The 27,072-nt window shown below is 45.4% G+C and overlaps 1 protein-coding gene across 2 annotated transcripts in view; it reads right to left on the reverse strand.

Moving 5' to 3' along the window:
- LOC135392888 (uncharacterized) overlaps positions 1 to 18,959 on the reverse strand; it is a 61,450-nt gene extending 42,491 nt beyond the window's left edge. Inside the window, exon 1 of one of the 2 annotated variants that reach the window (XR_010422283.1) lies at positions 13,439 to 13,895. Coding sequence is in view for 1 of the 2 variants with exons in the window: in XM_064623556.1 (XP_064479626.1) it covers positions 18,833 to 18,875 (43 nt within the window). In the remaining variant the exon portion in view is untranslated. Of the gene's footprint in view, positions 1 to 13,438; positions 13,896 to 18,832 lie in introns of those variants that run through there. The other variant, XM_064623556.1, reaches the window with a different exon arrangement.
- Between the last annotated feature and the right edge of the window lie 8,113 nt (positions 18,960 to 27,072).

Raw genomic sequence — 27,072 nt, forward strand, 5'->3', positions numbered from 1 at the left:
AAAACCCAACCTGACCCAACCTTGGTCTGCCTCAACACTGCATATTATACACATCCTACACTCCATGCTCTATGTATCAACCTGGCATTCACATCACGCACCATATTATCTCGCCTTCGACACTACCGGCACAAGTCCTCATCTCCTCGTCCAAGTGAAAGAAACACATTATCTTGTTTATATTTCCTCCTTTCTCTTAATGAGATTCCCTACTGTACAAAGATTAAAAGCTGCTATATGTTCTCATTTTCCCAGTGTGTGAGTTTCCTAATTTATTTTTTCAAATATTACGTAAACAAAATATATCGTACATGATCTAGCAATTCAGAATATCTTTCCTCGTAGCGCTTCATTCAGTTGCAGACGATATCCTATTTAACCTCATAGGTGGCGCACAGTGCCTCTCCCTTACTCAAGATGGTGGCCACCATGCCTGTTAGGCTTAGGAAGACCGTCGCCGCTGTACAGCAAGTGCGGGATAGGGTGAACTACGAATTGACATAAAAAACGTTCTAGGCCACCAAATTTCACAACTCTTCTATTTTTCGGTTCGGAAAACGATACTCTCTCACTTATATGCAATATCTGCGATTCAAACGCGTTCACAATTTTTTAAGGGTCAGTGGTCCCGGTAACGAACTACACCCAATCAAACAACAGCGAAAGGTGCCTGGGACCGCCTAGGAGTCAACCGGGGACGAATTCTGGAAAAGAAGCTAGGCCTTCGACGGGACCTTAACTCTATAAGATAGCGAAAGGACGAGACTGTTACCCATTACATGCAGCGGATTGAATCTTTGGAGGAACAGCTTCGTGGCCTCGGCGACAGTCTTGATGATGCTGAAATCTCCTCCATCGTCATCCAAGGGCTCCCACGAGCATATCAAGGTGTGGCACGGAGTTTTGACGTGTGCTCTGCCTCGGATCTCACGCCTGTGAGAATACGATATGCTCTTATAAGAGAAGAACAGCGGCAGACCGCCACTGAAACTAACGATGAGACCACCTACAAAGTAAGAGCGAATCACAGGCCAAGGGACATCGAACCTTTCAAATGCTGCAACTGTGGAAGACTAGGTCATATTGCAAGGAATTGTTACGCTTATGCAGGACGACGTCAAACTTCACGAGGAAACGCCGCGCCTTTTAGAGGACGTGGGAATGCCCGCACTGTTCACAGAAGAGCCTATCAGCCAAAGGCACGGACAGCCAGGATTGAAGAACAACGCGACACTCCTCATGATTTCGCCTTGCGAGTCGTTTCATCTCCTCAACTTACATGTACTGACACTGCCTGGTCGCTCGACTCCGGCGCTAGCAGCCACATGACCGGCAGAAAGGATGTCTTACATGACTTCAAGGAGGATACTATTACAACGAGAGAGTACGCAACACCTTGAGAGCGTCTGACGTATTGTACATCCCAAGCATGGTAGACAATCTCGTGTCAATTTCGAAGCTGACGCGTAAAGGTATGGACGTGACTTTTTCCTGCAATACGTGCGATGTCTATCTCGGCGGCGACTTCGTATTCGGGGGAACGAAAATCGGCGGAACCTACAAGATGCGAGCGAATGTTGCATTACCTATGGCACAGAAGGCCAGCAGAGCACAAGAAATTGAGACCGTAGGATGGCGCCGCCGCATGGCCCATTTGAATCATACTGCACTCCTCTTTATGGCCCAAAATAATATTGTACGTGGGTTACCAAGTCTACTACCTCCGGTAACTGATTGCGAATGCTGCACTTTGGGGAAATTCGCGCGGCACCCATTCAAGCTCACCAACAGCCTGCCAAGGCGGAGAATTCATGTCTTGCTTCACATGGACCTTCACGGGCCTTTCCCGCCTTCACTGGGAGGAAGCAGATATTTCCTAGTCATAATTGACAATTGCAGTAGGAACATCATCGTCCACTTTTTGAAACACGAGGATGAGGTGCCATCACTCATCCGTACAGCGATTCAACGGGCGGAAACTCAAACTGGGGAAAGAGTATGCACCGTTCGTACTGACAATGGCGGAGAATTTACTGCACGAAAATCAAGCACGAAAAGACAGTCCCCTGCTGCCCGGCACAAAATGGACTAGCTGAGCGCACCAACCGCACGCTGTTGGACACTGCCCGGACCTTACTCCAGGATGCGCAATTACCACAAGATTTCTGGGCAGAATCGGTTAACACGGCTGCATATGTGCGAAACAGGTGTAGCAAGCAAGTGCCGAAGGGAGGCATACCCGAGGAAATTTACACAGGACGAAAACAATCAGTTAGTTACTTCAAGGTTTTCGGATGTACTCGTTACGCCTGGATTCCACCGCCTTCTAGAAACAAGTTGGATGTTAGAAGTTGTCCCTGCATATTTCTCGGGTACTGCGGAGACACCAAGGGATACAGGTTGTACGATCCTAGGCGTAAGCGAATTTTCATCAGCAGAGATGTCACGTTCATGGAGCATAAAAGAGGTTCTGACCTTTTGACCATGGGAGCGGACCAAATCGCCCCACCTCATCTACGTCCTTTTGTTGTGACCCTACCTGATCAAGATGTGCCGGAAGAACACAGTGACAGCTCTACAAACAACGACAATACATGGTCCAGTACCCTGACTCCCCGCTCGAGCCCGGGCTTCACTGATCGCTCTGCATATAATGAGGAATCATCCACTAGTGCCCCGAATTCTCACTCAACCCTACCTCCAGAGTGAAGATAATACCCGCGATCCAACCGCCACGTCGGTCGACCCATCAAGAGCCCCACAACGTTTGCAAGTTGATCCGAAAAAAACCCGACTTATACTAGGCAGCCCGAGGCTATCCAACAGGCCCAAGAAGTTGGGACTTCTGAGCCGAAGGAGCCTTCCAGCTATCAAGAAGCACAATCATCGCCAGAGTGCGGAAAGTGGAAGGAAGCAATGGAAGACGAATTGCGATCACTGCACGAATCAGGAACGTGGATACTTGTCGACAGGAAGCCAGGAATGAAGGTTGTAAAGTCAAAGTGGGTCTACCGGATAAAACGAGATGAAAAAGGAGCAATTCAAAAATATAAAGCTCGCCTCGTTGCGGTCGGTGCTAGTCAAGTTCACGGCATCAATTACTACGAAACGTACTCGCCAGTAGTCAAGTTGACAAGCTTACGATTGCTACTTGCTCTTGCTAATGAAGAAAGCATGTACTTGCGTCAACTCGACGGCAAGACGGCGTATCTCCATGGTGTCCTCGAAGAGGACGTCTACATGGAACAGCCGCCTGGAAACTCAACGCAGCCAGACAAATTCTGTAAACTGCACAAATCCATCTATGGCTTGAAACAATCCGGAAGAACGTGGTACCAGACCTTAGACAATACTCTGCAAGGCCTCGGTTACAGACGACTCGAATCAGATAGATGCGTCTACGTTCTGGAAAACTCGAATGATAAGATCCTCCTGAGCGTTTACGTCGGCGATATGCTTATGGTCGCAACTAGTCAGCATGCGTTGATCAAGGCAATCGATGACCTGGGGAAAAAAGATAGACCTGAAAGACTTAGGAGAGCCGAAATATATTCTACTCATTGAAATTAACCACCAAAAGCGTAACCGCTGCATAAACCTACATCAGCGGAAGTATATCGACGAAATCCTGGAGAAATTCGGAATGGCTTCATGCAAGGAAGTCGGAACGCTGATAGTAAAGGGTCTGGGAACAAAACAAGAACACGACGTGGATAAAGATGGCGTTCACGATGCAAACACGCAGCAACAGCGCAGTCCGAGAAACATTCCGTACCAAAACCTTATCGGAAGCTTAATGTATCTAGCCCAAGCAACGAGACCTGACATCGTTTTTGCTGCTATTTATCTCAGCCAGTTTAACAACAACTTCACCGAATCACATTGACAAATGACTAAACGAGTGCTGCGTTATCTCAGTGGAACGAGAAGCACCGGTATCATGTATCGTGCTTCTGGTTCTCAAATCACGGGTTACACGGATGCAAGGTGGAAGGAGGACGAAACCGGCAAATCTAAGTGCGCCTACGTGTACATAACGTCAGAAGTATCTCAACTTGCTTGTCTCAACTTGCGAATCCGAATATGTTGCCCTGACAGAAGCAATGAAGGAGGGCAAATGGCTGAAATCCTTCATGGATGAACTCGGTTTCCCACAGTATTGCACTGGGGAGGTGCAACTCTTCTGCGATAATCAATCGGCGATTACGCTAATTGATAATCCCATCCATCATCAACGGTCTAAACATATCCAACTGCGCTACCTGTACGCGAGAAACGAAGTTGAGAACAAAGAGTTCAAGGTGTCTTACATGCCAGCTGAACACATGATAGTGGACTCCTTGACCAAACCTTTTCCCAGGGACAAGAACTCCTGCGCAAGAGGCTTCGGCCTTGGCGTTACTTAGCGTCAACGCATGCTTAGCACCAGCTGGCTTGGGGGGGGGGGGGGTTGTTGCCGTTCTCGCCAACTGATGTCCGACAACACAGGGCTGGCTTCGACTTCCTCTCTAGTGATTAATAAAAAACAGCTGATTGTCACGGGGCACGCGATGACACACAGTCATTCTGCCCGCCGTCTCAAAACGGTAATGATGCCTCTTGTCTGACTCTGGCCCTGTCTCATCATGTTATTGATTTTCTTCTCTTAAACCAGGGTGACAGCTGAAGTCTTTCACGAGGGTAACATGCCATAACAACTCCAGCAAGTGCTCCGCAGTTCACCTCTAAAATAAATAAACCCAAGTTTGATGAACTATGTCCTCACGAGATTTTGTTCCTTCTACAACTCTGCACTTTGTTTTACATTACCAAAAATAACCTTACCAACCATTACCATACTCCTTGGTGCTCTGCTGTGTTCAACCAGTTCAACATGCTCTGGGCATCCCGTAAAGCCCGTGCAGCGACTTCAGCCCTTATTTGCTGGTAACACTGGTGCCAATACAGCTGTGTGACAGTGTAAAATAGAATACATCCTGTGTTTGCATAGGCATAAAAATTATGCATGTGTAGCATATAATGTGTATATGTAAATGTTTCAGTTATTAGGTCTTGTGTTTTTTAGATATGGTTCTATTTGAACTAAATGCCCACATTTCAGCTGTTTGAGCCTGGTGCCCTCATCCTTTACACATATACAAGTGGGTCCACATCCTTAGTGGAGCCTGCACGGCTGAGGACTCTCTGTCCAGGTGGCAAACTGAACAGTTCTTTTACAAAGAAGGCAGATTTCTGCCAGATAAGTAAAAATCAGTTTATTTGAAATAGTACCAATTACTCCTCTTTTTTTAATTGAAAATATAGGGCATGTTACGCGACTAGTGGGGCTTTTTGCTTCTTTACAGGTACCTCAACTGGTGACTTCAAGCTTATGTAACACAATAGTATAAGGTGGCAATGAAGCAGGCGAGCTGGTGTCGTTAGTTGGTGTCTCTCAGTCTCGGGGTTATGGACATATTAATAGTATTGGGAACCAGGTTGAACAATCAGTTCTCGGAAATAAATACGATGTACAGCATACTCTTACAGAATACGCTGCAGTTGAGTTTCTGTAGGCACGGTTGTCGTTAATGCTAACGGTATCTTACGGATTTACGACGTGCTCAACTTTGAATACCTCATAAAATACAAGTTCTTGCGTGAAACATATTCTTAGCAAACAACAAGTCCTTCGACGGAAGGAAACACAGCCAGCCCGTGCCGTCCGTAGACCACGAAATGCAGAGTAAATCTGAATCGCTTGAAAGAGCGAAGATGCGTTGAATAATAATAGTAATGATGACGAAGAACACGAGTTGAGACACAGTACAACAAAACATTACACTACCGAGTCTTGTACGATAATCATTGCAAACAAATCGAGCAACAAAGGGGGACAGCTTCCAAATATCACAGTCGTACTCCACAACGCACTTGCTTTATTGTCAGATTGCCAGCACGTAAATATAACTACAACTGACGTAAATATAACTGCAACGCCAGGCATCCACCAGACACTTTCCATTGGTTACGACGATACAACCAATACAACGTTACGGTGAATCGCTAGAGGCCCACGTAACTCGTCATCAGAAACCTTGTAGCCACGGGGATGCTTGGCTTCCTTGTTGTGAACGGCAGCCGAGTAGAAGACGATTACATTCGATGAAAACGTGCAGCAAACGATTCACACACAAGAAGCTGTTCATTATAGCGTGTCATCCGAACGTCAGAATGCCTGCGACCGCGACAAACGTAATGCTTTGACCAGCTCCGGTGGCGCAGCGGTAACGCGTGCGCTTGGAGACTGGGAGGTCCGCGGTTCGAATCGCGGGCCGGCTGTGCTGTCTGGGGTTTTTCCTGGGTTTCCCTCAGATGTGTAATAGGCGTATGCCGGCACAGTTCCCCTGAAGTCGGCCCATGGACGCAGCTATCCTCCCCCCGAGCGGATTCCGCTCGGTCTTCCACTTCACCCTTTCCTCTCCACCACCTTTCTCTTCCCGAGAAACATGCCGCCTAATCAGGCAGGCAGACCTCTCGGGTTCCTCCCAACGACACTCCTCCTCCTCCTCCTCGTAATGCTTTAGCCCTCAGACGCGACCAGAGGCATTGTGACCTTCTAGATGCCAGTGGCAGGGAGATGAACGTGTAGTATATTTCTGTTGTCGGGAAGAACACACGTGACCTCTACCGTTGGGCCAATCGTTAGACGACGGTTGAGTATCTTTTTTGCTTTGCTTTTTCTTTTGTCTCCCTGGGTGACCTGTGACGCTGGTGGTGCTTTCCCTCTCTCATCTGTTCTCTTCCTCTCCCCCGCTTTGGCGGTTCTGGGTGGTTGTCGATTTTCGTTCGCGTCGAGTGAAATAAATAAAATGCGAAAGCGTTGGCTGTTTCTGTTACACAAACTGCTTTATTTTTCGGGATAGGTATTTCCAAATCACAAACTGCAGTCTGTTGTAGCTGTGCACAACACGAACATGATATGAACATTGTTTCTGAAGTTCGAATGAAATGCCGTAGCAACTTTGCATTCACTGATATCTGATGTCTCACGTGGAAGATTTCACAGTAGAACAACAGTATATTGGCTGCACCGGCACACACATTCAGAGGTCCGGCATGACAGAGAACATGTCCATATCACTTTGCTGCTTGTGTAGGTGCGTGGTTGACCCGTCACAAAGGAAATTGTGAACAGGGGCGGATTTAAGGGTCTGTCAGGGGGGGGGGGGGTCTTAAGGAAATTTCGTGCTTTGCGGCGCAGCATCGTCCAGGGGATAGGGTTTTTAGGTAGGGAACACGACCGTATGGGGGGGCGGTCGTCCCCCCCCTTAAATCCGCCCCTGATTGTGAAGCTGCTATGCCGAAAGATGATGCTCCAACCACTCTGAGTGGCTTATCCATTCTACTGTATCCATGCAGATGCTATTCTGAAGCGGGATTGAGTTGAGTGCTTATACCTGAACAAGAAAGATAGGGATCAGAAACGTGAAAACCAAAAATTCTACCTGCCAAAATGCTGCGTATATGCCACAGGTGCGGCGCTATGTTATGCTAAGCGGCAAAATGGAATAGGAACTGACTTACCTGTCATTGAGTGGGAAGCGGAAAAACACAGTATTCGTCCTTCTTGAATCGTTGTCGCACCAAGCAAGCGAAGCAAGCCTGCCTTCCACTTATCTACCACTCAACTGACTTGCAGAAGTACCCATGGGGCACCGAGTTTTTCAGAGTCGGTATCGACAACATGTTAGGGAAGGACACTAAAAACCAGCCAAAGCGGTACCGGCATAGATGCTTTGCTTGCGTCCCTGCTGCACCCAACACATTTCAAAACTTTGCCACTTTGCGGCGAGTTGCAATTGCTCCGGCACCGCCGACACGGTGTCGCCGGTTTGAGCGCGCCAAGGAAAGTTCATAATTTCAAACCAACCAATGAGCGCTCGCATACCGGGGGAGCGGCCTCAGGAGCCAATGGGCTCGTGATGGTTGAGAACTCGGGCTTCGACGTAAAAATTCTGACGTTTCATGACGTTTGATGACGTGAAAGCTTGCAGCGCCTCACTTTAGTCCGCAAGTGAACTCGCGAGTTTCATCCTCTTGCCAGTGGCGAGCATTACTTGCCATTGCCCAACACCGGTGACGTAACGGGGATCGGAAAAGAATCCGTTCAGTTGCTGAATATACAGGAGAATGCGCGCGGGAGAGGAGGAATGAGGAAGAGACACTTCAGGCGCGCGCTTCTCACAGAGTGGAGCGATTTCGCCCGGAAAAATTTCTGGTATATTAGTTTCACGGCGGGAGAACATTTTCCAGGAAGAAAAAATGTGGGGGTTCGGGAAATTTCATAGTCCCTTTAAGCAATACCAGCGGCATGGCCAAGTGGGCTAAGGCGTCCGTTCGTTGGTGGTAACCAAGGTGGTGCTGAAGACTGGGAGGTGGTGGGTTCGAATCCTACCACCGGCTGTGCTGTCTGACGTTCTCCCTGGGTTTTCCGAAGACTCTCCAGACGAATGTCGGCACAGTTTCCCCTGAAGTCGGTCCAGGACGCATACTAACCCCCTTTCCCCACTCCTTCCTACTGTCCTCTCTCCATCTGTCCACGTCTGTACGCCGCCCATGGCCACAGTTGCTTAGCGGCGCTAACACGCAATAAAAAAAAACGTTTAAGGAGTACCATCGTATCATATGCACGGCAGCACATCTTGTGTACTTTGAGTAAGATATAAATTTAAATGTTGGCTCAGCTGTTGTATTTTGGTCACAAATACGGTGTTCTTCCATAGCCCTCAAGGATTACATTCAAGCAGTTTCATGTGTCAACAGCACATCCTTTTCAACAGCACATACCTTTTCTCACTTTTGAGTAAGGTAAATCGAAATCTTCCAGTTGATGTGTTTCGGTCATAAATTATGTTTTTCGTGGCGTTTCAAGATTACATTTAAACAGCATCATGTGTGCAACAGTACATTCTTTTTCTCAGGTTTAAGTAATGTAAATCTGTCCGCTGTTGTGTTCTGGCAATGCAACAGAAGCTTGTGTTGCATTCAAGTGGTATCATGTATACAAAAACTTGTTTTATGCCTTTCTATAGCTGCTGCATTAATATTGTGAGTACTGAGACATTCCTGTGGAACATATCGGAGCATCTTGTGTGCTATTGTTGGTATGATCTGCAGCAGTATATTGATAATGTTAATTATTCAATGATTTCAGCTAACATTTACATTCTTACTTTCAGGTAAACCTGTCATGCAGATGCCCTACCCCTTGGTATGCTTAGTTCAAGATTGTACCGAAACAATCCACCTGGAACATTATTTTTCAATTGGCAGTGGCATTACTATCACAACAAATCACACACTGCATGTCTAAGGTGCGTGTACAGTGTATCAAACTTATTCTCAGGTACAGGCGAGCTGGTACGCAATTACAACATGAAACGATTGACACAGAGATCGTAAAGTCATGCCTTTTCCTCCGTGCCTCGGGTTTCATATTGTTATCCTCACATTTATTTATTTATTTATGCGAATACCACAAATGCCCGCGAGGGGCGTTACATGAGGGTGGCGCGAAAGAATAATACAACAAGAACTATACATCACACAATGAATGTATTAATATAAACTAGCACGCGAGGTTAGTTCAGTAACACACAAACAAAATAATAAGTAGTAGTAAGTAGTAAATAGTAAGTAGTAGTAAATGAGACACACTTTATAATTCAAAAAAGGAACACAACTGTTCACGAAATGCAGAAACACAAGAGATGGTGGCGATGGATTGGGGGAGGTCATTCTAAATGTCAATAGCATGTGGAAAGAAGGAATGGAGAAACTGGGATGAACGACAATGGATATGCTCAACTATGCATGTGTGATCAGTCCGGGCGGAGACGTAGTGTGCTGGTGCAATGAAAGAGGGTCGGATGGCTTGATTGAAGTAAAACTTGTGAAAGAGACACAAACAAAAGTATCTTCTACGGAGTGCAAGAGGGGGAAGATCGATGGATGACTTTAACAAGGCAATACTAGACGGATATGAATAGTTGGACAAAATAAAACGGGTTGCACGATTTTGAATGGACTCGAGAAGATCCGTAAGAGTTGAGTGGTAGGGATCCCATATGCTGCAGGCATACTCTAATTTGGGCCTAATTAGGGTTACGTAAGCAAGACGTTTGACGTCCGGGGGAGCAGGCCTAAGGTTACGACGTATGAAGCCAAGTTTACGATTTGCATCCCTTACAATGGTTTGAATGTGATCTGACCAGGAAAGATTTGATGAGAAATGAAGCCCTAAATACCTGTAGTTACCAGAAGTGTTGACAACCGACTCGTCAATGTGGTATTGATAGGTGAGGGGGACCTAGATCGAGAAAATGGAACGTGGCAGCACTTGGAAGCATTTAAGGGAAGACGCCAAAAGGAACACCAGTTGGAAATTGACGCAAGGTCTTGCTGAAGGGTTATTTGATCTGAACGGGATTTAATAGCACGGTATAATACGCGGTGATCGGCGAAGAGCCTGATGCAGGATGAGATGGAGTGCGGGAGGTCATTTATAAATATAAGAAATAGAAGAGGACCAAGAACAGAACCTTGGTGTACACCTGAAGAAAGAGGGAGGAAGGCCGAAGAGGAGTTGTTTACAATGGTTGTTTGAGCTCTGTTAGAAAGGTAACTCACGATCCAGTTAAAGACGTCGGAATGTAGGTTAAGGAGCGAAAGTTTGTGTAGAAGACCTGAATGTGACACAAGACCTGAATGCTCTTCAGAATCAAATACTTTTTTAAAATCGGGAAAGACTGCATCTGTTTGGACTTCATTTGGACTCCACGATCCATATTGGAGAGGATATCAAAGGTGAATAGGGAGAGCTGGGTTTCACATGAAAAGCCCTTACGAAAACCATGTGGTTGAGCAAAGAAGAAATTGTTGCCTTCGAGGTGAGACGAGATAGCTGAGTAAATTACGTGTTCGATAATTTTGCACGGAATACTAGTTAAGGAAATGGGATGATAATTGAGGGGAGGTGACGTATCGTCGCCTTTGAAAAAGGGGACGACCTTGCCCTGTCGCCAGTCGTGGGGCACGTGCCCCTGTTTAAGTGATTGCGTGAAGATGAAGGTCAGGAACATGGACGAGGGATCTTTGGTATTTTTAAGTACATTAGAGTTGATGGAATCAAGTCCGCAAGAGTGTGATAATTTCATGTTCTCAATTACCTTAAGTACCCCGGGCTGGGAGACCACAATTTTGGGCATAGGAGTCAAAGCGCCGGTGGATGTGAGAGCACAGGGGAAACTTTGACGGCCGTCATGCGTAAACACACTGACAAAAGCTTCGTTAAAGACAGTCGCACAGTCGGCGTCACACATTGCTGATCCGTCGGGGTTAGTCAGGCGGATGGAATCGCGCGCCAGTGGATTTATAATTTTCCAAAATTTGCGAGGGTTATTAGATAACATAGAGGTAAGCTCCGTGGAATAAAACTTGCGCTTTGCATGGCGAATAGCCCTTATGTACTCGGTCGAACACTCGTGATATTTTGAGTACGCGGACTCAGTACCAGCTCGTCTGGCTTGCCGGTAGAGGCGCTTTTCCTTATTGCGGAGCTTCCTCAGGTCATTTGAATACCAAGGAGCACACGTAGGTGGTTTTATTACAACTGATGGAACGTGTCTGTCAGTCAGCTCATTTAGTTTATTTAGAAAGAGGATCCAATTTTCCTCAACCGAACGTTCACCACCACCGACCATGAATGATGGAAAGTAAGAAAGTAGCTCGTGGTTTATTGCCACAAAGTCAGCCCTGTCATAGAGCCTTATTGTTTTAAGAGCGGCTTGAATAATAGGAGCGCATAATCGAAGCGGCAGATGAATAGCTTTGTGGTCACTAATATGCAATGGGAATGATATTGATCCAGTGATAGAAGGGTCATTAACAAGTATCAAGTCGAGAATTGATGCACTTGAGGACGAAGTACGTGTAGGTTCAGAAATTACTTGTGTTAAACCAAGAGTAGAACAAACATCGGCGAAATCAAATTCCTCACGCGAAGACCCAGTAGGGATGTTCCAGTTGATACCCGGATAATTGAAATCTCCCGTGATACACATCTTAGCATTAGGATGACGTGTGATAAGTGTCAACAGTGCATCAGTGAACAAAGGTACAAAACCAACAGAGTCCGGTGGCCTATAAAAAACGCCTAAAAGTAAGTCAACATATGCGAGCTTTAGTTTGGCCCATAACATTTCTAAAGGAGACTCGACATGAGCTGGTGAACAGTGGACGCCCTGCCTTACGCCGATAAGGACGCCGCCACCACGACGACTTGCACGATCGCAACGATAGACATCAAAGTTTGGATGCAAGCAAGTGATTTCATTGTTACAAATAGCGGAGGTCAACCACGTTTCCGTAAGAAGTAGGACATCATGAGCAATCATCTATAACACTTGAAACGATATCTTGTTTATTCAGTATACTTCGCACGTTAGCAAGAATAACAGATAACTGTTGTTGGGGGGGGGGGGGGTAGCGACGGCGGACGTGTTTGCGTGACATTGCTCTCAATTTGCTATACTGGTACTTCCTGTACGCAATTGGCACAATGATCAAAGACAAAACACTTTCCAGCGGCGTACAGCTTGTCAAAGCGGAGTTTGAACGGGTGACCAAGAGTTCGCCCGTGCTCAACAAGCTTACTTCTAGCGCGCCTTGTAGCTAAAGAATAATCTTGACTAACAGAAACACCAGTTCCACGAAAGGCACTGCTCTTTGAGATTATATTTTCTTTAACCTTAGTTGAGACCCATTTCACAATGATTGGGCGGTTTTTGCCAGGTGTGTATTTACCCAGACGATGTGCGCGTTCGATCTCGTGCGAGGCGACATCTACCTTAAGGTGCAACGAACATGTAGAGGTTATCAGCCTTTCAGACTCCGCCCATGGCTCGGTTGACGAGTCACTGAGCCCAAGGAATATTAAATTGTTGCGACGCGAGCGGTCCTCGAGGTCTATCACACGAGATGATACATTGTTGACCGTAGTGGATAGGGCAGATACTGAGGTGCTAACAGCTGCTACTTCACATGACAGGCCACGAAGTTTAGTTAGCTCGGTTTCAATACCCGCAAATTTATCGGTGAGTGACCGAAGGGAAAGCTCAGTAACTTTTTGGTTTTCCTGAATCTTGTGTAACTCCCGAAGTACGTTGGACTGACTTTCCTGTATGCCTGTTAGGGCTGTCATTACGTCGTCCTGAGATCTGAGAGCTGGGGGGCCAGGGTTAAGTTCAATATCTCCTGACAGGGCGAGAAGTTTACTGACATAAGTACGTAACGCACAATGCAAGCAAACATAGCGCCTCCGAAAGCCTGGGCACGGCACCGCCACAAGATAAATGTCATTGCTGCGAAACGAAGAGGTACCACTGAGGTAACTAACCTGCAGCGTAAGAAAGGGTGAGTGCTTCATTCTTTGAGCGATGCCGGGCCCTGACTGAAGGCTGGCGTTCCGGTCCTTTTGAAGAAGTGAGATGGGTTCCGACCAATGTTGACAGGTGGTGGATGTCAAAATCGCCGTACTTGACTTGATCAGACGAAGATCCTCAACTCTGCCATCACGTGGAACAGTTGTCGGAAATGCTGGTTTGAAGCGTGATGATTCCGATAAGCTTGTCGCAACAAGCAGAACCTGCAGCGTAAGAAAGGGTGAGTGCTTCATTCTTTGAGCTATGCCGTGCCCCGACTGAAGGCTGGCGTTCCGGTCCTTTTGAAGAAGTGAGATGGGTTCCGACCAATGTTGACAGGTGGTAGATGTAAAAATCGCCGTACTTGACTTGATGAGACGAAGATCCTCAACTCTGCCATCACGTGGAACAGTTGTCGGAAATGCTGGTTTGAAGCGTGATGATTCCGATAAGCTTGACGCAACAAGCAGAACCTGCAGCGTAAGAAAGGGTGAGTGCTTCATTCTTTGAGCGATGCCGTGCCCCCTGAAACGATATCTTGTTTATTCAGTATACTTCGCACGTTAGCAAGAATAACAGATAACTGTTGTCGGGGTGGTAGCGACGGCGGACGTGTTTGCGTGACATTGCTCTCAATTTGCTATATTGGTACTTCCTGTACGCAATTGGCACAATGATCAAAGACAAAACACTTTCCAGCGGCGTACAGCTTGTGAAAGCGGAGTTTGAAAGGGGCACATGCAGCTCATTTCGCCTGTGCTGTGCAGCATGAGCAAAAGCACATATTGTTTCTGGTCACATGACACGGGACATAAACATTATACAGCATTCTACATCATGTAATCTAACAGTTGTTCACGTTTGGATATTTTAACCATGGAATTTACCCTCCATGCACCATACCATGTCCAAACACGAACAACTGCTAGACAGCAGCATGTACTGTTGCCGTATACATTTATGGCTTGCGTCCTGTGATGGGAAACAATGGTATCTTTTTCTGCTACAACCGGTAAACTACAGTAATGATTTAGAAATACCGTGTCATATCATAAACCACTATGGGAAATGGCAGTTTGGAAAACTGGAGAAGACTGTCATTAAAACAGGGGACATGTTCTACGGTTAAATTTTTTACAGTGTGTGCTGTACCACGTAATGCACTGCAGGCCCACCACAGTATGGTAACGCTCTGAATACTGACTTGCTCAAAAAAGGAACATGTGCGTTTCTTGTACTAACTTCCCTTTTCAGCCAATGGGGAGGGAGAGGACATCCTTCTGCACTCTGGTTGACCTACAATGTGTTGTGTGTGAAGTTCATTTTGAAGAGTGTAGGTGGTACAAGACTGTGTTCTCACATTCTTGGCAGTGGTGACTAATAACCATAATAAAGTAGAGAGTACATTTGTTGCTTCATATATTTGTGTCATGGCAAAGTATGTAGAGATACATCTGTCTAAACATGCAGGTGACAAAACTGCTTTTTATGCTTAAACTATGACAAATAGTTGTCTGTTCAGCACCACTAACCATGTGCCGGCCTCCATGACATGTCTGTGACATTCCAAAGTGATTAACATGTCCCATAGATGTGTGCAATGCTGAAGATGACTGTGTACCTTCTATGGATTCTTGTTTCAAGAAAAGTACGGTGTGATTTGCGAACAGCGCCTGGCTGTACGTTCACAATTCTACGTAAAAATATGTAAAGTTTCCGGAAGGAAACATGATGAAGGTCCATAGCAAAAAACATAGAAGGGACATACACAATGTTTCAACATTGTGTGCGTATGTCCCTTCTTGTATCTCCTCTTCGGGTCTCGCCATCATGGACTCTATCACCAGCTCGCTTAGTATTGAACGGTTCTTTCAACGATAAAGGTCACTTTCATGAACTGGATGTCAGCCAACGTGCTGTCAATAAAAAAACAATGGAAGGAGCTCAATATCATCCTTAGGCTGTTCGTGGTCATTGCTTTCTGAGAAATGATGACTTAGAATTTCAGGACAGTGCCTGCAGTGGTAGTATATACGTGTGTTCTCACCCTTGACGCCCATTGTGTGTCATCGGTCGCACATAACTAAAACCACCACCTACTAAATTAGAGCGGCCATATCATACGGACCCCTTCCTAGCGCCGCATTTGGAGGCTAGCGGTGGCGCTGCTCATCAACCCGGTTACTGCCTCCTCTCTCTCTCTCTCTCTCTCACGCACGCACGCACACACTCACGCACGAATGGGATGATGGTGTGGTGTATTGCTTCATCAATTTCTACAGTACTCCGTACTTTGCTTACCTTAGTATTTTTATACAAGCAGTGGATGTCCCACGAGAGAGGCTTCCTTCTCAAGTTGATTATCATCACCATTCTACGGGTTTTCATAGGAACTGTTGCTGTCGTCTGCTACGGTAATCGTGCGTCCGCTTCTGTGCGTCGAAAATTCAAATTTCCATCGTCCATCATGATGCAGATCTCGCGGACCGATGAGTACCGTCCCGTGCGGATCGTGCGGACAGGCTCCTCATTGGGTTTGCGGATTATGACATGGTCGCTATAATCTAGTAGGTCGTGGCTAAAACAAAGTATATTTGTATTTGTTTCAATACAGTTGGTACAGCACATTGTTTTTTACATCTTCTTTGAAAATATAAACAAACAAATTCTCTACTCTCTGTGACTCTCCTGTCAGCTCTACAGAGCAGCTTCGAATTTCACTAAAAGCCACGTGTGAAACCTAGACCACACTAGTGTTGAAGGTCCATATAGGTCATAGATAGATACTATAATTATTATTAGACCACAAGTCAGGCTTAGGTCCTGGTTGGTAGCAACACAATTGATCTTTATTAAAAATTGGTGCAGGAGATGACCAACATAACTAAATACACCAACTGACTCTCACAAATTTTGTTGTGTTATGGTTGTGTGTAGTGTGTTTATGTTTTGTTGTGAAGCAACATTAATACGCCACAGTGCTCTTTGTTTTTGTTCCTTTTAACCTAGAAATATTTGGACTTCGGCATCACCAGCCTTAGCTGCTGAGCCTGCAGTTATTTACGGTGAGCGCTGCAGTTTCATATTTGTTTCTCTGGAGAAGCAAGCCCGGGGTTCCCCATTTTCGTAAGGGCCTTTCAGCTTTGACAGGGCATTTGTGGACAAGGAAAACAATGGGACTCTGTGTATTTTGCTACGAAGTGCACCCTACAAGGCAGAGGGCAGCATCAACCATTTCCACCAAGGTTATTAAATTTGTGATAGAGTACATATACCTTTTGTCACTGACTAATTTGGTGGCAAAGTTAATTGAGTGGCAGTTGTGCAATTTTAAAGGGACTCTGGCCAGAAGTTCGACAAATCTTTCGTTTGCATCTATTGCGAAGGTATAATATACCTCCAAGCCACACGCGAAATATTTTGGCTGTGCGTGGCGGCAAAGTTTGCCAAACGGGGAGCTGAAAACTGGTTTCGCTTTTCCTCCTCAACTCGCGCAATCGGCGCCGAAATCTGGCCCCTTTGTAGAGGACATTCTCCAATTTCCGTGTGCGTGACGAAAGCATGAGGTCCATGTTTCATTGGGCGCCTGGACTGGAAGTTCTGTTGTTAGTGAGTTTGTGAGAGCGGCGGCATCCGTCCGTAAAGCAATCTTCAATATGGACGTCGAAGCAAGAAATGCGGAGACTTGGTGCCCGGAACTTTTTTCTGACCTTTCTGCGACCGAGAGGGAAATTCTGCATGCTGAACAGCTCGGTAGCCTTGCTTTCGAAACGTCGCCGATGCCGCGAATGCGAGGCGAAGTTAGAGCTCTACGAACATCGGTCACAGATGAAGCAAAGAGCATCAGTCGCCTGTGTTCGACAGACGGGTAAGCGATGAGCTTTTTTACGCACACTGTGATGGAACATGTAAACGTTCTCTGAAATTTCGTTTCCTGATATTTAATGCGCACTTGCTGTTTATGGTGCAGGTGCGACTGGTATGTCATAATGCCGAAGGACATCGAATGCTTGTGCTGCGAGGAGATCGAAAACACTGCCGACTGACTGCAGTATGAGTGCATTACAGCCCACGAAGATTTCCAACTTCTATGCTTCAATATGTTCCTGAAGGTGGCATATTTTGAACTCCGTGGGTAGCGCGAATCTATGAGCGACTATATTCACAAGTAAGTCACATGTGTCCTTGTCGAACGATGTTAAAATTTGGGCGCTCAAAACTGGTTTGGCCCTGCATTAAAGTCGTTAAAAACTCCAGTACAGGGCGCAGCACATAAAAGGACTATACAGTACACAACTCTGTTGGTTTCTAAAAGAACACAGCATGTGTAGCAACATACAGGGTGTGGGCAGGTAAACTGCAGTTGCTCTCAGGTACATGTGGAAATGACACTGCACACACACTGTACTGTAACCGGTTACCTATTTGCCTAAACTATATTTTATGTAAATCTGTGTAGACTATACAGATACACAGCGTATCGCCAGTTTGCAAGGTGAGTATGGCACAAGCTTTGGGAAAAACAAGAGCATGGTCATCTCTGCCTGTGCAGTGAAGAGGGTCTGGCAAGCCTTCCCCACAGAAACTACCACAGGCTTCAAGTACCCAAGATTCTAACTGGAGGTACCTCTTCGCACAGCTCGTCTATCACATTTAAAATAACCTAGCATCTGTATTTAGGATGATGCATGGTTCATAAGTTCAATATGTTGTGTTGAAACACAACACTAGTCCTTTTTAATGAGTCTTGCGGAACGATAGATGAACACTCCTTTCGTGACATTGTGTACCGTTGCTACAGTGAACAATTTCTGGAGCAAGACTGATGAACAAACGGAGAAAAACAGAGTCTGTCTTCCAAATATGTATGTTCCTTGAAACTCCCGTATTTGTTAAGTGACCCATGTTGATGTCCCCCCTCACGTAATACCTGCAAGGGCCTTTGAGGTATATTCATAAGTAAATAAATATCAAAACCGGAAAAAGATGTAACATCTATTGTAACACCTATCCTCTCTTTGTGTGAATGACACATAAACATTCTCAGAAGATATGTAGTCACACTTTGCCTCATTGGCCTAAAGCCTAGTTCCACCTCTTACATCATCTCCACATATTCAATCTCCAAAGCAGTACAAGGCTAAAGTAATCAGTACAGCAGCAATCAGTAAAGCAATCTACTACATAAAAAAGGAGGGCGAGGAAAATAAAAGCTGGCACATCTAAAATTCGAAGAAACCCCCGCATTTCTCACGCGCGAGCACTACGCAGCTAATAAGGCAGAAACGAACATTCTCGAGCGAGAGCAGCTAGTTCTCAGTACCAAAAATTAGCATGCCGTTCTCCCCAAGTAGTGAAATCTTACTTGCCAAGTTGCGAAACATATAGAAGAAGGACGATGTTAAATGACATCTTTGATCACTGACAATGCTTAATGGTCCACAAAACAGAATACCCAGCAGGCACCTGATCGACAAAGTAATATACGTGTCTCGTGAAAACCTTTGCTCACTACGAATAATATGATCAGTAAATGTCAACACATCTGCGCACTGCATCTTAGTCTGTCCTTCATGCTGTGGCGCAACTGGGTTATGCATCACCTGGCGCGGGAGCTCTTTCCGTCATCCTGCAATAATGGATCTGTTTCCACACACTAAAGCTGGTGACGGATAATGAGGAAAAAAAGGCATATATTTTGATGTATACCAGCCTTACCGCCACGCCGCCGAAACATTGAGAACAAAAAAAAAACACAATAGAAAGGCAAAGAAAATAAGCGCCCCGCATGTGTTCACTGAAACAAAAGAGGACGTTTTTTGTTTTGATTGTTTGCTGTCAGAGAGCATCAGGACAATGTATAAGGGCAATGTTGTGAGCACCTTGGCCGCCCATGTAACACAGTGCGGGTGCACTCCGGTTTTTAATAGGACTGAAGTTAAAGGTCTCTTTAAGGCAAGATAAGAAAGAGAAATATTTGAGGCCTTTTTGATAAAGAAACACGGAACAAAATGTACTAGCAAACCTTCCGTTGCTCTAACCATTGAGGAGCTAAGGTATCCTGAGGACGGAGTAAAAGCATGAAAGAGTATCTACATACCACCGACGAGGGGGGGGGGGGGTCATGTTTCCTTTTACGTTATCGTTTGATGTTGTTTTACCTGTTTTTATTAGACTTGCCCTATGGGACGAATTCATTAAGCAGTTGTTAGTAGAGCTGTGTGGTGTGCCGTCCTCTTGTCCTTGTGTATTGGCTCCTAGTTCTAAACCTAAATAATGTACCAACTGGCTCAGTCTGCATTTTGAGAGCTTTTACAGTCTAAAAATTTACGAGTTTACGAATTTACTGCAGGTCTCCTCTCGTTTATGTTTTAACCCACTTGGCCGCGTCTCTTGCGGCAGTTTCACTCAAGAGCTTTTGCAGCCAGAGTTAATGGCCGCTTCGTTAGAGTGTGGAGGGGATTATGTGAATGAAGTGATTTTGGATTCAGACGGGTTACAGAAATGGGAGGTTCACGAACAATAGGACGAAACGGGATAACATGCAGGATGATGTGATGTGATGTGAATAAAGAAAAAATGGGGATGTGAGTTTCGACGAAGTCAAACTGGCTACTCCAGTACACTTAATACAGAAAGTTCAAACAGATGATGAGACGATGAAAACACAAAGGGATGATGTCCAGAGAAGAACAGAGATGATAATGGAGTTCAACATGTAGTTCAAAAGTTCAAGAGCTGCGCCCAAGTGAGAGTAAAATGTCGGAATCGCCGGGGGCACATACAAGACAAGACATCACACATTCAGCGTGTCATAGGATGTCCATCAGCCCGGTTGCATGCAAAAAGTCTTCAAGTGCCCTTAGCACCTTGTCGGACGAAGAAGGACCTAACAGTTTCGTGATGTCGAAGGCTCGGGAGTCCACGCGAGAGAGGCTTGTCTCTAATGCCCTTCGAGCATCAACGTATTTCTGACACCTGAGATGGATGTGTTCTACATCCTTTACAACGCCACACTCACTACAGTTCGGAGAGTCTCGCTTTCCAAGTTTGAACAGGAGACGTGCCCTGTACGGTACATTGAGCCGTAGCCTATGTCGGACAGTTGTCGTTTGTCGCGTGAAGGAAGGTGGTACTCGAAAGCATAACCCTGGGTCGACCTTGTACAGAAGCCAATCCCGAGCCGATCCTGTTAACCAGGAGGTGTTACACATTCGTTGCTTGAGCGTTCAGCGTTCGCCCCGCGTCGCCCTTGGTGAAATAATGTCATGACCTTCTAAAACTGCTGCTTGGTGTGCGTGTAATGCATCTTGTGCTGCTGTCGCCAGAGATCCCGTAGTAAACATGGTAGCTAGGGTCTGTAACGCACATGCAGGAATTGGCGAGCATTCCGAAAGATAAGAAGGTTAGTGGTTACATGGGGAAATTTTCACAGTAAGCAAAGTGTTTTTTTTTCTACGATATATATTCGTAATACACAGTTGTGGCATGCAATAAAGAAAGTAAAAAGTAGTGGCCATGCAGACCATAACAGATAATAAAGGGGATAGAATAGAAGGAAGAAGGTCTGGGCGTATTTTATTGGTGAAGTGTTTCTTGGGTACAGGAGGAACAAAGCGGGGTAGTTGGTGCAGGTTCACATCCGCTTACTGCAGCAATAGACGCTGACAAGGAGTTGGAACATAAATGGGACAAACCACCTGCAGACTATCGGCTAAGATTGTAGATAGCCATGTTCTCACACCGTAGTCCCTAGCTTTGAAGCGCAACTGGAAAGGCTTGGGCTGGCATGTTATCCAGAAACCTTTCTTCTGGCGATAGCCGAATCCTTAGTCAATGAGTTTAAATAGGATCACTCCATCAGCCAACGCACCCGACCTCTTGGAAGGTCAGTTTGCATCCCCTACATACACAGGGTCCCTCATAATATGATGAAAATTGCAGCTACATATGATACTAATGTTGTGTTTTCAGCGCAGTAAAAATTGCAAACTCTGTGTTCTAGAATTAACCAACAAAAGTCGCCCACTATCTGCAGGATGCTCAACGGCAAACCTTTCGTTACATGTAACTTAGGGACGGTGTATTCCGCACCGGCTGAATTGCGGTAAGCTCTATATTGGGCCATCTGGTCGATGCCTTAACATCACAGATTAATGAAACACGCGTCTTCCATAGGTCGAGCCCTATATGATCATGTACACCGGCTGTACCCCATCTCATACCGAGACCACTCATACCACACCCAACTCATACCACACTCAACTCATACCAGGACAAGTCATACCAAGACAACTCGAACCAAGACAACTCATACCACACTTAATTTTTTTTTAGGGGGGAAGTTTTTTACTTTTATTGTTTCGTCTTGCGGGAAGGGGTGTTGGTTATGGGAGTAGCTTCTTTTTGTACGGTTCAAATTCACGTCACGCAGGGAAAGTCCCCCCCCCCCCCCCCATATCAGGAAAAAAATGTCACAGAATGTGAGTTATACTGAATGAAATGTACCAGTCCAACAGATGACAGTTGCCGATGCACACTGGAAAATAGTTAACGCACTCTGCAATTGTAATGAGAAATGGGGACTTTTTTGTTTTTTTCTAAAGAAACCGTATCGAGAATGTCACACATTTCCATTGTCGCACGGAACACTAAAACACTAAACCTTTGAAAACATGGTCAATGGGCTCGATTTGAATTGCAGGCCATTACAAAGCTAGACACAAGGTGTCCATTGGCACGTTTCTCCAGGCGTTGTATTCGCGATGCGTTGGGGAGCCAGGCGCCACCCAGGGACTAGCAACCCATTCTTCATGATGGCCAGGTAGACTTAGAGAACTCTAGTCAACCGATGGGAAGAATTAAAGAGCCTCCACGTCGAGTAAATTCGTCACATTCTCAAGGAACGGCTTCTCGGCCTGGCCACAATTAAGGTCGTCGAGGGATATGCCTCCTATCATAAGAAAATTTATTAACATCACCGATTAGCTGGTTGCCTCCTATACTTGTAAACAGCCAGATGTACTGTGAAAAACTCAGAAGTATTCCACACGACGACGAAAATGTGGGACAATTTCGATTTTACTTAATTTCAAAATTCCCGATCTTCAATAACCATTGTAGTGCGGTTTATCTATCCTTCAGTGCGCTTCGATAAATGTCATTTGTGGAATTCTTATATCTCCTTTAGTATAAGTGAAGTTCTGTGACCTTTTTTTTTTCTTTTTTCTTGATATGGCATTTCCCAGTGTGGCATGAGTTTTGAGTTTGAAAAGCTCATCCCAAAAACAATATCTCTTCACGCAAGAAAAGAAAAGTTTAGTGTGGTATGAGTTGTCGTGGTATGGAGTTGACTGTAGAATGAGTTGTCCGGTATGAGTTGTCCAGGTATGACTGTGCGTGAAATAACGGAGGCCTTTGCCATCCACATGTCTGGTGAGAAATATGTGTTAGCTCACCTTCCTTATCACTCACTAACCAGAAAAAAGAATTTCTTGATGGTGTACGTAACTTGTTGAACATTGGTGAACCCTCGAGGTCAGGAGTATGACTGCAACACTTTCTAGGCTACCACGTGGTGAGTCTTGTGAACTTGATGACGTGTACTAGGTTCTGATATGCCCTATGATGAACTACAATGTTTTTTTTTCTATAAATACTTCCTCTTTGAATAAACCTCATTTAGTTGACAGTCTGCAGGTGGTTTGTCCCATTTATGTTGTAACTCCATGTCCGCGTCTATTGCTGCAGTACGCCGATGTGTTTCTACCCAAGCAGCACAATGTACTGAAAGTCGAGTGCAATAGGGGTGGCCGGCATGTGTCTTATCAATGTTCTTTAGTTTCACAAGTCTGTTCAAGGCCTTCCACCTACCCGTCCACCCCTATTGCACTCGACTTTCAGTACATTGTGCTGCTTGGTAGCGTGCCTTGTGATTTGTTGATACCGAACGCGTGAAGGGCGTTGAACTTGCGTGTGGGCGTGTATGAGATAAGACTCCCTGCCACATCTGTCACGTGTGGATCTGAACCCGGTTTCTAAAATACAGGGTGTTCAAAATTAAGCTTTCACGAGCGCTACGCAAACACAGCGATGACAGGAAACCGGATGATAACTTTACGCTACTTGTGTAAAAAACAGGTGCTGCTAATTACGTAGCACCTGTTTCTTATTCAAGGAACGTGAAGAATAGCACCAGTTTTCTTTTGTTCGCCTATTTATAAAGTGCTAGTGAAAGCTTAATTTTGAACACCCTGTATATACTTTAACGTTGTCAAAATTGCGACCAGGGACGGTAAAGTGTTCGGCAGCAGTCGCCGAACACGAACACTTCAACCTAACACTTCAACCATTTTCAGACAGGGAACTCTTCGCATTTTTAATGGCAGCGGTCTTTGAGCTTTTGGGTACCCAGCACACTTGATAGAAACTTTGAATGCAACTCGGCAATATAATAAGGTAACCTATCGTCACCATATAATTGAAATAAGTATTAGAATTGAACAACTACTTTTCGCTTAGGGGGCACATGATCCCCTGCGCACGACGATTCATATGTCTTTTTCCTTTTGTATTTGAGTGTTTCACCGTTATGCTGACAATCTCGGCGGAAGTGGTGTCCTATAGTAAAGTTGTTCATCCATCAGTTGGGCACCGACCCGACCCGACCCGACCCGACCTGTGGGACAGCATTTGTCATATTATTGAATAGCGTTTTATTCTTCTACCTAAGAGTAGGCCACCTATTACAACTAGTATCTGTAGTATTTTTTCCGCAGAGACACTGATGTGAAATGATGCGCCAAACTGCTCCAGTCACAGCGTGCTGCGCCAACCTGCGCCGCAGAGCGTGTTTTTGCTGCATTTGCGCCAAAGTTGCGCCAAAGCACGGAGCAGGTGACAACTTCCCAGTCTATGGAGGTCGCGCGCGTCACGAGAAAACGAAACCCTAAATAAAAGAGACGAACCAGCGTTTGACCAAATTTAAACGTGATAGATTAATTGTCATCATCATCAGCAATGATAATTATACGTCACATTTTCCGAAGGGCATATAATTTGTAATGTAATATTATTATATTTTTGATGGCGTTTAATGTATTACAATCACATTTTTGACTGCTAATGTGTAATTGAATTAATCATGACTTGATTTTGGCTGATTACTCACTAGATGGTTTTTTGTGGTGACCGCTGTCAATGACCAGACTAAATCATTCGTACAGTGCAATTTCACACAGAATTTTCTGCCACCAATAATATTTACCGCAATAAAGAACCAGTTGGTGCTTTCTACAAAGCACATCCGAACACCTGGACTATCTGTGTTAGAAAGTTGGAAAATGTGATAACGGCTAGAGTAATCCCTTACGAAAATGTCAGGTCTGGTTTTTATCTGGCCTGATCAAAATTTCCAGACCTGGTTCTGATCAGGAATGGGGTCATTTCCAGATCTGGCATCCTAATCAGGACAGATCTGTTTTGTGTGGGCCTGCATAACACTTCCAGATCTGATAATCTTATCTGGCCTGGTCTGTTTGGATCTGACATAAACAACATTTCCAGATCTGTTTGGATCTGACTTGAATAACATTTCCAGATCTAGCAATATTATCAGGCTAGGCATGTTTCGCATCTGACCTAAATAACATTCCCGGATCTGGGAACGTCATCAGGCCAGATCTGTTTCCTTCGACATTTGGCCACAAATTAAAAAAAAAATCCCTGTCAAAATCATGTTGTTGTCTTGAATTTCCTCACGACAGAAATGCACAACGGGCAACCGGTGCATAACGCGCACCACAATGGTGCTACAAGCTTCTGTAGTGCCACCAGTATACACAATAAACTAAAGCGGTGTATCATATATGTATATGCTATATTTGAAACACATTTAGTTAAATCAGTTAAACTCCTATGCAACAGCGTCGCTGTCATATAGCGTCCTCGATAAACTTGCTCCGGAATTGCCCCGAAACCACCGTTGTGCGTGACGCTCTACACTGGCAGTGCCCAGAGCGGAGGCATTATCGAACATTAAACTACACCGCACTGGTGGATCTGGTGGATAATCGCGTGCGCCGCCTAGTGATCTGTGCTCGTTGTGGCTCGTAGGCTGCGCGACCCGTAGTGAGCGGCACCTGGCGGCCTGACTCTTTTGCGGGTCGTTTGAACAGATGATCACGAGTTCCTTGACTGACAGCGACCGAAAGTGCGACAACTGTGGTCAACTATGAATACAGTCGACGTTGTCGTCAACGGAAAAACACGTCGGTTAATGATGACACCAAATGAAATACAGGAATTAGTGTCAGGTGAGCGTAGAGCGTGTGCGTCCCGTAGAGTTGTGTCCGCACTTGGCTTACACGTCCGCTATAACTTTTTTGCTGCGAAATAGATCCAGTGAAGCTGCAGGCCAAATTGTTCTCCGACGACTTCTCTGTGGCAGCTGGACCTTCGGTACCCCTTGACGTAGCAGATTCGTCGCCTTCCCACGGTTAGTATAGACACGGAAGCTTCAACATCGACTTCACCATGGTCATTTTCGGATAAAACGCAATTGATACCCGACAAATGGCCCTGCACTCCACCGCGTTAGTTAGGTCGTGCAACCCATTTTGTAATGTGTACAAATCAACACTAATGGGTTTTGGGGGTGCAGTATGAATGATTTCATTTCAGAGTCCGATTCCTCCCAAACTTGCTACCTGAATTTGTACGGATTTAGGTTATACTTCGTTATTCAATGTTCACGCCCCTCCCCGCCCCCACCACTATCGTGAAAAACTTTCCCAAAAACTTCAGGCTTTAATGTTAACCACAGTAACAATTGTGTGAAGCACTACAAATTACACTATACATGATGGCCTATACTCGAGGGATGATATCGTATGAGGTTTCTTGATATGAAGTGCATGTCGATAAGTTTCTTTTTTTCCTGCATGTAGGTGATGAAAGCAGTAGCTGCTCTAAGGTCCAGAATTCCAGCTCCAGTCGCCAGAACTTGCAGGCAGAGCGAGAGCCTGCGGCACTTGTCCGTGGCCAAAATGAGTGGAGTGACGGTGAAACCAAGTTCATGCTAGATAAATATGAGAGGTACCTTAGGCAAGTGGGGTCCATGAAAGCATTTAAAAACAAAAAAGCTATGTGGGAAACCATCTCATGCGACATTGAACATGAGCTTGGCACTAGAAAGTCTGCAGAGCAGTGTCAGAATAGATTTAAAACAATAAAGAAGAGACGTACTGAGAGGCGAAATCATAACAGGTCGTCAGGTGCAGATGCTGTTCCGGCCCCCTATGATGAAGAGTTCAGGAATATTCAAGCACTTGATGACAGTCTCGAGCCTGAAGTTCTGAGGGGACCGGGGCGTGTGGTATATAAGCCTTCCTCCCAGTCAAATGAGAGCCAATCGAGTGGGGAGGCACCACAACCAAAAAAACAAAAGACAGATTCAATACCTGCAGTACTGTGGAAAATCCATGTTGACAAAGAAGAGCAGAAAGAGCGACGACACAAGGAGAAAATGGAACTTCTTCGCAGTCTTCTAGCTTCACGAAGTAACTCAGATGTACAATAAAAGCAGTAATTTTTGGCCTGTGCAATACCA

Source organism: Ornithodoros turicata, chromosome 4 (genome assembly GCF_037126465.1).
Source record: "Ornithodoros turicata isolate Travis chromosome 4, ASM3712646v1, whole genome shotgun sequence".
NCBI lineage: Eukaryota > Metazoa > Arthropoda > Arachnida > Ixodida > Argasidae > Ornithodoros > Ornithodoros turicata.